The 11,310-nt window shown below is 52.7% G+C and overlaps 1 protein-coding gene across 6 annotated transcripts in view; it reads left to right on the top strand.

The window, feature by feature from the left end:
- RALGDS (ral guanine nucleotide dissociation stimulator) overlaps nucleotides 1–10,825 on the top strand; it is a 57,717-nt gene extending 46,892 nt beyond the window's left edge. For all 6 annotated transcript variants that reach the window (XM_039461344.2, XM_039461342.2, XM_039461343.2 and 3 more), the window contains exons 10-18: nucleotides 1,272–1,340; nucleotides 1,749–1,835; nucleotides 2,290–2,322; nucleotides 2,633–2,754; nucleotides 2,954–3,049; nucleotides 3,387–3,588; nucleotides 3,783–4,025; nucleotides 4,341–4,455; nucleotides 5,684–10,825. In XM_039461344.2, the coding sequence (XP_039317278.1) occupies nucleotides 1,272–1,340; nucleotides 1,749–1,835; nucleotides 2,290–2,322; nucleotides 2,633–2,754; nucleotides 2,954–3,049; nucleotides 3,387–3,588; nucleotides 3,783–4,025; nucleotides 4,341–4,455; nucleotides 5,684–5,859 (1,143 nt within the window). In that variant the 3' untranslated portion in view covers nucleotides 5,860–10,825. The remainder of the gene's footprint in view (nucleotides 1–1,271; nucleotides 1,341–1,748; nucleotides 1,836–2,289; nucleotides 2,323–2,632; nucleotides 2,755–2,953; nucleotides 3,050–3,386; nucleotides 3,589–3,782; nucleotides 4,026–4,340; nucleotides 4,456–5,683) is intronic.
- The last annotated feature ends 485 nt before the right edge of the window (nucleotides 10,826–11,310 follow it).

The raw sequence follows: 11,310 nt of genomic DNA on the forward strand, positions 1-11,310 counted from the left end.
CAGCTCCTGCCCCACAGCAGCCCAGTCTGTCTGCAGGAATTCAGGCTCCTGCTGCTACTTCTGTCTACTCTGGACACCCAAGGAAGGGGCAGCCCAGGGACCCCAGGGACGGGAGCTGCAGGGGATGCCAGGGGCCAGGTAGCCAGATCTGGAAGGCAGATTGGGAGGCCCCCTGTGGCTTCTGCACCCTGCCCTGAAAAGAGACCCTCACCAATCAGAGAACCCTGTAGAATTCTCCCCATGGCACCCTATCAGCCATGGCAGATACCCCAGGTGACTGGAAAGAACTCTCAGGGATGAATGGGTTCCCGAGGCCTGGGCCCCGCAGCTCCCACACAAAAGGGGGTCAGTGTCACTGCCCAGTGCCCCTGGCAAACCAGTGAAATGGCATCTAGGGTCCCCCTCCTGCATGGACAAATGCAGAGTTCCCTACAGGGGAGTGTCGCAGGGGGTCCCAGGACACCTGTCTCTCTCCCTCCATGGCACAGCTCTACTGGGGGCCCTGGCACACACCGGGAAGCCCAGAGGATGGTACCCTGATCAGTGGCCAGATGGGTGAAAGCAGATGGGACAGAGCCTTTGGCTAGGACAGAAAAGCCTGTTCCGAGTCCATGTGGGGCCCTGGGCAAGTCACGGCCCATCTCAGGGCCAGTTTCCTCCTCTGGAAAACAAAGGAATGCCAGGTCTGGGGCGCTGATCTCCATGGAGGTGAGGAGGTACAGAGGAGAAAAGGAGGGTGCAGACCTACTAGGACTGCACGAGTCCTCCGAGACCCTGCGAGGCAGGCAGAGGCCTTTTTCTTTTTAGAGGAATCTCACTCTCACTCAGGCGAGTGTAGTGGTGTGATCTTGGCTGACTGCAGCCTCCGGCTCCTGAGTTTAAGGGTTTCTCCTGCCTCAGCTTCCCGAGTAGCTGGGATTGCAGGTGTGTGCCACCACACCTGGCTGATTTTTAATTTTTTAGTAGAGATGGGGTTTCACTGTGTTGGCCAGGCTGGTCTTGAACTCCTGACCTCAAGTGATCCGCCTGCCTTGGCCTCCCAAAATGCTGGGAGCCATCACTCCCAGCAGAGGTGGAGTTCTCATCTGCACTTTCCAGAGCAGGAGGCAGGCTCAGGTAGGGCAGGCCACAGGCCCAGGACCCCACACTAGTGAGTATTGAAGCAGGGTCAGGCCTGGGACCCAAGCTCACTGGCAGTGCCCCAGATCAGGGTGTCTGAGGGTTAGGGCCGAGGGGATGGGCCTCGCTGACCCTGTTCTCTACCCTGGCAGGAGGGGACCTCCAAGTTTGCTACCCTGGAGATGAACCCCAAGAGAGCCCAGAAACGGCCGAAGGAAACGGTGAGAGAGCCCGAGACTGAGGAGGGACAGGGGGCTGGGGGTGGGAGGAGGGGCCCTTTCCTCTGTGGCCACAGTACCTACTGGCCCCTTTAGAGGTGGCCGCCTCTGGACGCTGGCAGGGCCATGCCCGGACAAGCTGGTATCTGCAAGGACCAAAGAACGGGCCTGGCAGAGCCAGCTGGCAGGTGTGGGGCTGGGGAGGGCCAGAGGCCACACGACTCAGGAATCTGGCATTTGTCAGATGCCAATGGGGGTGGGTGGCTAGAGGGAGACTGGAGTCCAGGGAGGCTGCAGACCTGGGGAGGCTGCCAGAGGTCCCCAGGCTGCTCCAAGTGAGGCCGACTGGGGCTGGGGCCTGAGGAGCTTTCCGATGAGGGGCCTTGCTCATTGGTGTCTCCAATGCCACAGGGCATCATCCAGGGCACCGTTCCCTACCTGGGCACGTTCCTCACTGACCTAGTGATGCTGGACACCGCCATGAAGGACTATCTGTATGTGAGTGTGCCAGGCAGGGCTGGTGTGGGGCTGGGGCTGGAGTGGGGCCCAGGAGGAGAGCTCCCTGAGCCCTGGGGGCTGGGCCACCACGCCTGTCCCAGCAAAGAGTAAACAGCTCAGGGCCTGGCTGGTGACACCCCAGGGCTGCCTAAACACAGAGCAGCAGCAGGGTTTGCCCAAGCGGGACACAGCCCGTCCCTCAGGCAGTGACCATGAGCACAAAGGGAAGCTGGAGGGCCTTGCTCGAGGCCTCAGTCCATTGTCCTCAGAGAGGGGTGGACAGGCCTCTGCCCACAAGTCCCCCTGCCCTGGGACCCAGCACCGGCCCCAGTCCAGGGGTGTGCGTGCCCTGCCCCCTGGTGGGCACTCTTGATAGTGCAGCCTGAAGTTGGGGGAGGGGGGCTGTAATGGTCAAGGGGTGACATTCTGATGGCCATTGGGTGTCCCCTTCCAGGGCAGACTCATCAACTTCGAGAAGAGGAGGAAGGTGAGCAGCTGCAGCCCTCACTGGGGGAGGGGTGGAAAGGAAACCCACCAGGGTAGGACACTCGACTCCCACCCCCTCCCTCTTAGATTCATGGGGACATTTGGCTATAGAGAAAAGGGAGTCTCCTCCCGCTGGATGGCAGTGGTAGGATTCCAGCCTCCTGAGAACTGGCTGTGTGAGCCCAGCTTTGAAAATAGGAAGGCCTGGATGGGAGTAGAGGGGAGGAGGAGACCCCAAGAGCAAAAGCTCAGAGACTGTCCTCTGCCCCTCTCGGGCCCTGTCACCATCCTGTGCTTCCTTCTGGCCCCAGGAGTTCGAGGTGATCGCCCAGATCAAGCTGCTGCAGTCGGCTTGTAACAACTACAGCATCGCGCCCGACGAGCGGTTTGGGGCCTGGTTCCGGGCGGTGCAGCGGCTCAGCGAGGCTGAGAGGTGACGCCAGGCAGCAAGGGACAGTGGGGGGGTGCTGTCCTGGGGGGCCAGCTCCAGAGGGCTGGCAGCCGTGACCCGTGGTGTCAGCCCCTGTTGCCTGGGTATGGCCGGGGCACCCTGACTCCAGCTTCTGGGCAGGTGCTGGGGGAATGCCGGAGCGTGGCTCCCGGTCATCTCACCGCCGCCCCTCTGCTCGTAGCTACAACCTGTCGTGTGAGCTGGAGCCCCCATCCGAGTCAGCCAGCAACACCCTCAAGACCAAGAAGAACGCAGCCATTGTCAAGCGCTGGAGCGAGTAAGGGCCTGGCCCAGGGGGGCTGGGAGCAGGGGCAGCCGCCTTGGGGCCTAGAGGGTTCAGGGCTGAACCTGGGCTCGGGGAGTCACGGGCTGGCGCTGGGATCCTACCTGCTGCTGACGGGCCCTGAGACCGGGATGGGTCCCTTCACCTCTGTGGGCCTCAGTTTCCTCCTCTGAAATGGGGTGATACTAAATGATCTCCCAGATGGCTGTGGTGAATGGAGTGCTGGCGACTGTCCCAGCACTTTGCACAGTCCTCAGGCCCAGAGAGAGGGGCTATGGGGGTGGGATGTGTCCTTGGGGACCTGCCTTGACTAAGCTGGCTCTTCATCCAGTCGCCAGGCCCCCAGCACTGAGCTCAGTACCAGCGGTAGCTCCCACTCCAAGTCCTGTGACCAGCTTAGGTGTGGCCCCTACCTCAGCAGCGGGGACATCGCTGATGCACTCAGCGTGCACTCGGCCGGCTCCTCCAGCTCCGACGTGGAGGAGATCAACATCAGCTTCGTCCCGGAGTCCCCTGATGGCCAGGAAAAGAAGGTGACTACCTGCTCTTCTCCCCAGTATCCTTCCCCACCTTCCCACTTCCTAAGTGCCAGTGTTACTCCCAATCCACACACGGGGCCAGGAAGCCCTGGATCCTAAACACGGCGTCTAGAAGGGCTCCAGCTGGCTGCTGGCCTGGGGTGCCCCACAGGGCCCGGGGCATCTGCTGACCTTGCCACTCCCCTCAGTTCTGGGAATCAGCCTCACAGTCGTCCCCGGAGACCTCTGGCATCAGCTCGGCCTCCAGCAGCACCTCGTCCTCCTCAGCCTCCACCACACCCGTGGCTGCCACGCGCACCCACAAGCGCTCCGTCTCAGGGCTCTGCAACTCCAGCTCCGCGCTGCCGCTCTACAACCAGCAGGTGGGCGACTGCTGCATCATCCGTGTCAGCCTGGATGTGGACAACGGCAACATGTACAAGAGCATCCTGGTGAGCCGGACGGGCAGCAGGGTCCCTCCCTCCACCGGCCACAAACACGCCCTGAATGCGGGCCACCATCCCCACCCTCCCGGGCTCTACCTTCTAGTGGGGGAAAGGACAGATGTCAGCCAGGTACAGAAATGAAGAAGCTAGTGATCAGGGCCAAGGCTGGCCCCAGGGTCCCTCCCTGGACCCAGCACTTGAACAGAGGCTGAGTGCCTGTGCTCAGTGCTGAGGGGGCTCCAGAGGGTCCTTGGCCACTGCACTCTGGAAGAACCCCTCCTGGGTCTTTTCCCTGATGGCCCCTCCCCTGCCACAATGCAGGTGACCAGCCAAGATAAGGCTCCGGCCGTCATCCGCAAGGCCATGGACAAACACCACCTGGACGCGGATGAGCCGGAGGACTATGAGCTGGTGCAGATTCTCTCAGATGACCGGAGTAAGTCAGAGCAGGGGGCGATGGCAGAGTGGGTGGGTCCACAACACTCCCCAGCCCCAGGTCGGAAGCCTTTGGCCCCAGAAAATTCACCAACAGAGTGTGGGTGGACACTGGACAGGGCAGCCCTGGATGCCCCCACTGTCTGCTTGTTGCCCCCAGTGACCACTGGACCTCCCCAGCGTGTGCCCTTCCCTGGGCATGAACAGGCAGTTCAGTGCTAGCTTCAGTGAGGAGCTAAGGGAAAGGCTTCTCACTGGGACAGGTTGGCGAGGTGGTCCCCTGGAAGGGACGCCAGAAACCGGGAAAGTGTCAAGAACAGGTGCAGGCTCTGAGTCAGGTGTCTTGGGCTTGGAGACACCGGGCAAGCTCCTTAAGTCCTCTGTGCTTGTCTTCTCATCCCCCCGAGGGAAATGAAAGTAGCCAGTAGGTTAATTGTATGTGTATATACATATAAAAATCCATACATATGTATGCGTGCGTGCGTGCGTGTGTGTGTATATAGAGTCTGAATCCTCTTGCAGCTTCTGGCACCATTTTGGTTAGGTGGGCAGGGTAGGTGGGACCCCCATCTTACAGAAAAGGGAGACTGAGGCCTAGAGAGGTTAAGGAAGGAGAATAAAAGCCACACGATGTCAGCAGGAGCACACACTGAGTCCAGCTTTGATTTACAGCAGGCTGTGGGCCAGAGGAGACCAGGGGGAATAGGAGCCAAGAGGAAGTAGTTGCTGGGTGCCAGGGTTCCAGAAGGGACAGAGGCCTCCCTGGAACCAGTGCCGGAGGCCTGGGGCAAGCCTGCCCTTTCCTGGTCCTTGGAGCCCTTGTCCTGAGTAGGACAGGATTCTGGGAGGTGGTCTGGATTCTAGAAAGCCTGTTCTAGCTGGCAGCCAGCACTGCAGTGTGGCTAGGATGGGGTGACCCTCTGCCAGCCCAGGCCAAGCCAGGGGGTTCTGGAGTCAGTCCCTGTTTACTGGAGCCTCCTGCTCCAGTAAACAGGGACCAGGTTTGTGAGGACCAGGTTTTGTGAGTCACCAGGTTTTGTGAGGACCTCAGCAGAGTCTGTCCTCAGGCAGGAGTCACTGAGAGGGGTCCTTGGAGTCCTAGAGCTCTATCGGAGGGGATCTCAGGTCTGTGGCTCAGGATGGTCCTTGCAGAGGATCCCAAGTGGTAGGGGTGTCCTGCAAGGTCCCCAGGAGCCCCACTGATCACCCTTCTGCCCCTCCCCAATCAGAGCTGAAGATCCCTGAAAACGCCAACGTGTTCTATGCCATGAATTCTACCGCCAACTATGACTTTGTCCTGAAGAAGCGGACCTTCACCAAGGGGGTGAAGGTAAAGCATGGAGCCAGCTCCACCCTCCCTCGCATGAAGCAGAAAGGACTCAAGATTGCCAAGGGCATCTTCTGAGGGCATCTTCCCCAGGGCCTGGCTGGCTGGTAGCAAAGCACTTATGGACAAGTGTGGCCCAGGCCAGCTGGGCACCTTCCTCCCACCTGCCAGCCCACGGTACCCCAAGACTCCAGTTTCATCCTGAACCTCTCCTGCTGCTGGGACTGACGCCTGCCGTTGGTAAGGCTGACCTGGCCTCCCGTGGACCACTCGCCGCCTTAGGTGCCTTCTGCTCTCTGGAACCAGAGGACTAGCTGACTTTTGCCAAGGAGCAGTGCCAACAGGCATGGTGCCCTGCCTGCCCCTGGGTGCCACTTCTGTACACTTCCATGACACCTTCCCAGGTGTGGGTCACTGCCACCTGTGCCCATAGGCACCCCAGAGCACCCACTCACCCACCGTGTCTGACCACTGCAGTTCTCTCCTCATGCCCACGGGCACTGGCCTGTGACCTTCGCAGGGGTCCTGGCCCCTCTTCCCACCACTCTAGCCTTTCTGAGGCCGCACCAAAGATTCCATCATCAGGGCCAACTGAGAGAGGGCGTCTCACCCACTGCTTACCCCGGTCCTGCCCTGGGAGCAGAGAGAAACCCTCTTCATGGACCAGGCTCTGCACCTGGTAAGTGAGGACAGTCCCAGCCGAGTCCCTTCTCGTTGTTGAATCTCATGCCACTGCAAGTGCCATTCACCACTGCGTCCTGGGCTTTACAAGACCATGCAAGACGGGGGTTGCTGAGGGAGGCGGATTTGGGGTGGGGGTGGGGCTACTGAATATTTGTATAAAAAGAAAAAAGAAAAAAAATGTTTACTGATTGGGGAGGGGCAATATTTATTTGTTGTAAATAGCAAATGCTAGACTTGAATATTATATTAAAATCCTGTTTCTACTATAGTCTGGTCATTCCGGTTTTGTTCTTTCATTGCCCGTGTTGATTAAAATGAGATAGAGACTCTCACTCTGTGTTCAAATAAGGACTCTTGCAGGATTATCCAGCTATTTTATGCACAGGAAAAGCCAGCCACCTTTCTCAGGCACACTGAAGGAAACACAGAAGTTCACCTATCATATAGCAGATGTTTGTTTCAGCATCATTCAACTGGGAAATGTGCGAGATAGTCCCTCAGAACTCCTGGGACTAGAGGCTGGAGGTACTTTCACAAGGCATAGCAAGAATTCCTGAACTTCAAATGCATAGCAAGCATTTCTGAAATTCACAAGGCATAGCAAGAATTTCTGAAATTTTGCTGTCTTAAAGTAACATTTGTGACAAGAGATGGCAGGGCAGGAGGCTCCAGGGTTCAGTCTTTCCACAGAAACAACCGTTAAGCTGGAAAAAAGAAAACTACTAGAGTCAACTGTCTGGTGACTCTGGAACCTGATCAGACAGTCACTGGGGAAACACTTGGTGAAAGGAGATGCTCCTGAACTCCAGCAGTTAAGGGAATCTCCAAGTCGCAGGCTGACCAGAGACAGCAGAAACTTCAGTGATGGTGGCTGACAACATGGCCAAATAGGAACAGCTTCGGTCCACAGTTCCCAGCAAGATCAATGTAGAAAGCCAGCGATTTCTGCATTTCCAACTGAGGTACTTGGCTTATCTCATTGGGACTGGTTAGACAATGCATGCAGCCCACAGAGGGCGAGCCAAAGCAGGGTGAGGCCTCACCTCACCCGGGAAACGCAAAAGGTCAGGGAATTCTGTCCCCAGCCAAGGGAAGCCGTGAGGGATAGTGCTACGAGGAATGGTGCATCCTGGCCTAGATACTACACTTCTTTGCAACCTGCAGACCAAGAGATTCCCTCAGGTGCCTATGCCACCAGGGCCCTGGGTTTCAAGCACAAAACTGGGCAGCCATTTGGACAGACACTGAGCTCATTGCCAGAGTTTTTTTTCCCATACCCCAGTGGTGCCTGGAACACCAGCAAGACAGAACCATTCACTCCCTTGGAAAGAGGTCTGAAGCCAGGAAGCCATGTGGTCTAGCTCAGCAGATCCCACCCTCACAGAGCCCAGCAAGCTAAGATCCACTGGTTTGAAATTCTTGCTGCCATCACAGCAGTCTGAAGTTGGGGAGGGGTGTCCACCATTACTAAGGCTTGAGTAGGTAGTTTTCCCCTCACTGTATAAAATAAGCTGCTGAGAAGTTAGAATTGGGTGGAGCCCGCCGCAGCTCCGTGAAGCGACTGTAGCCAGACTGCCTCTTTAGATTCCTACTCTCTGGGCAGGGGCATCTGTAAAAGAAAGGCAGCAGCCCCAGTCAAGGGCTTACAGATAAAGCTCCCATCTCCCTGGGACAGAGCATCTGGGGGAAGGGGCAGCTGTGGACGCAGCTTCAGCAGACTTAAATGTTCCTACCTCCTGGCTCTGAAGAGAGCAGCAGATCTCCCAGCACAGTGCTTGAGCTCTACTAAGGGACAGACTGCCTCCTCAAGTGGGTCCCTGACCCCCATACCTCCTGACTGGGCGTCACCTCCGAGCAGGGGTTGACAGACACCTCATACAGGAGGGCTCCAGCTGATATCTGGTAGGTGCCCTCTGGAACAAAACTTCTAGAGGAAGGAACAGGCCATAATCTAAGCAGCCTCCTCGGGTGATAAAGGAAAACAAGATCTGGAGTGACCTCCAGCAAACTGTAGCAGACCTGCAGCAGAGAGTCCCATTAGAAGGAAAACTAACAAACAGAAAGGAATAGCATCAACATCAACCAAAAGGATGTCCACACAGGAATTCCATCCGAAGCTCACCAACATCAAAGACGAAAGGTAGATAAATCCATGAAGATGAGAAAAAAAATGGTGCAAAAGGGCTGAAAATTCCAAAAACGAGAACACCTTTTCTCCTCCAAAGGAACACAACACTCCTTGCCAGCAAGGGAACAAAACTGGACAGAGAATGGGCTTAACAAATTGACAGAAATAGGCTTCAGAACGTGGGTAATAAACTCCTCTGAGCTAAAGGATATGTTCTAACCCAATGCAAGAAATCTAAGCAGCTTGAAAAAAAGGTTAGAGGAATTGCTAACTAGAATAACCAATTTAGAGAAGAACATAAATGAACTGATGGAGCAGAAAAACACAGCACAAGAACTTCATGAGGCATACACAAGTATTAATAGCAAAATTGATCAAGCAGAAGAACAGATATCAGTGATTGAAGATCAACTTAATGAAATAAAGTGTGAAGACAAGCTTAGCAAAAAAAGAATGAAAAGAAATGAACAAAGCCTACAAGAAATATGGGACTATGAAAAACAAAACCTACATTTGATTGGTATGGCTGAAAGTGATGGGGAGAATGGAACCAAGTTTGAAAACACACTTAAGGATATTATCTAGGAGAAATTCCCCAACCTAGCAGGACAGGCCAATATTCAAATTCAGGCAATACAGAGAACATCACAAAGATACTCCTTAAGAAGAGCAACCGCAAGACACAAAATCATCAGATTCACCAGGGTTGAAATGAAGGAAAAAATATTAACGGCAGCCAGAGAGAAAAGTCAGGTTACCAACAAAGTGAAGCCTATCAGACTAAGAGCGAATCTCTGCAGGAACCCGATGAGCCAGAATAGAGTGGGGGCCAATATTCAACATTCTGAAAGAAACTAATTTTCAACCCAGATTTTTATATCCAGCCAAACTAAGCTTCATAAGTGAAGAAGAAATAAAATCCTTTACAGACAAGCAAATGCTGAGAGATTTTGTTTGCCACCACCAGGCCTGCCTTACAAGAGCTCCTGAAGGAAGCACTAAACATGGAAAGGAAAAACTGGTGCCAGCCACTACAAAAACATACCTAATTGTAAAGACCATCGACACTATGAAGAAACTGCACCAACTAATGGGCAAAATAACCAGCTAGCACCATAATGACAAGATGAAATTCACACATAACAATAATAACCTTAAATGTAAACAGGCCAAATATGCCAATTAAAAGACACAAACTGGCAAATTGGATAAAGAGTTAAGATCCACTGGTGTGCTGTATTCAGGAGACCCATCTCACGTGAAAAGACACACATAGGCTCAAAATAAAGGGATGCAGAAATATTTATCAAGCATATAGGCAAAAACAGCAGGGTTTGCAATCCTAGTCTCTGATAAAACAGATTTTAAACCAACAAAGATCAAAAAAGACAAAGAAGGGCATTACCTAATGGTAAAGGGATCAGTGCAACAAGAAGAGCTAACTCTCCTAAATATATATGCACCCAATACAGGAGCACCCAGATTCATAAAGCAAGTTCCTAGAGACCTACAAAGAGACTTAGACTCCCACACAATAATAGTGGGAGACTTTTAACACCCCACTGTCAATATTAGACAGATCAATGAGACAGAAAATTAACGAGGATATTCAGGACTTGAACTCAGCTCTGGACCAAGCAGACCTAATAGGCATCTACAGAACTCTCCACCACAAATCAAGAGAATATACTTTCTTCTCAGCACGACATCACACTTATTCCAAAATTGACCACATAGTTGGAAGTAAAACATTCCTCAGAAAATGTAAAAGAACAGAAACTATAACTGTCTCTCAGACCACAGTGTAGTCAAATTAGAACTCAGGATTAAGAGACTCACTCAAAACCATACAAATACATGAAAACTGAGCAACCTGCTCCTGAAGGACTACTGGGTAAATAATGAAATTAAGGCAGAAATACATAAGTTCTTTGAAACCAGTGAGAACAAAGAACATACCAGAATCTCTGAGACATAACCAAAGCAGTTTTTAGAGGGAAATTTATAGCACTAAACGTCCACAAGAGAAAGCAGAAAGATCTAAAATCAACACCCTAACATCACAATTAAAAGAACTAGAGAAGCAAGACCAAATTCCAAAGCTAGCAGAAGATAAAAAATAAGTAAGATCAGAGCAGAACTAAAGGAGACAGAGACACAAAAGACCACCCCCCCCCAAAAAAAAAAAAAAAAAAAAAAAAAAAAAAAAAAAAAAAAAAAAAAAAAAAACAATGAATCCAGGAGCTGGTTTTTTGAAAATATCAACAAAATAGATAGACTGCTAGTCAGACTAATAAGAAGAGAGTAGAATTAAATAGACACAATAAAAAATGTTAAAGGGGCTATCACCACTGATCCCACAGAAATACAAACTACCATCAGAGAAGACTATAAATGCCTCTACGTAAATAAACTAGAAAATCTAGAAGAAATGGATAAATTCCTGGACACATACACTCTCCCAAGACTAAGCCAGGAAGAAGTTGAATCCCTGAATAGACCAATAACAAGTTGTGAAATTGAGGCAGTAATTAATAGCCTACCAAATGAAAAAAGCCCAGATGGATTAACAGCTGAATTCTACCAGAGGTACAAAGAGGAGCTGGTACCATTCCTTCTGAAACTATTCCAAACAATAGAAAAACAGGGCCTCCTACCTAACTCATTTTGTGAGGCCAGCATCATCCTGATACCAAAACCTGGCAGAGACACAACAA

The sequence above is a fragment of the Saimiri boliviensis genome, chromosome 2 (assembly GCF_048565385.1).
Source record: "Saimiri boliviensis isolate mSaiBol1 chromosome 2, mSaiBol1.pri, whole genome shotgun sequence".
Taxonomy (NCBI): domain Eukaryota; kingdom Metazoa; phylum Chordata; class Mammalia; order Primates; family Cebidae; genus Saimiri; species Saimiri boliviensis.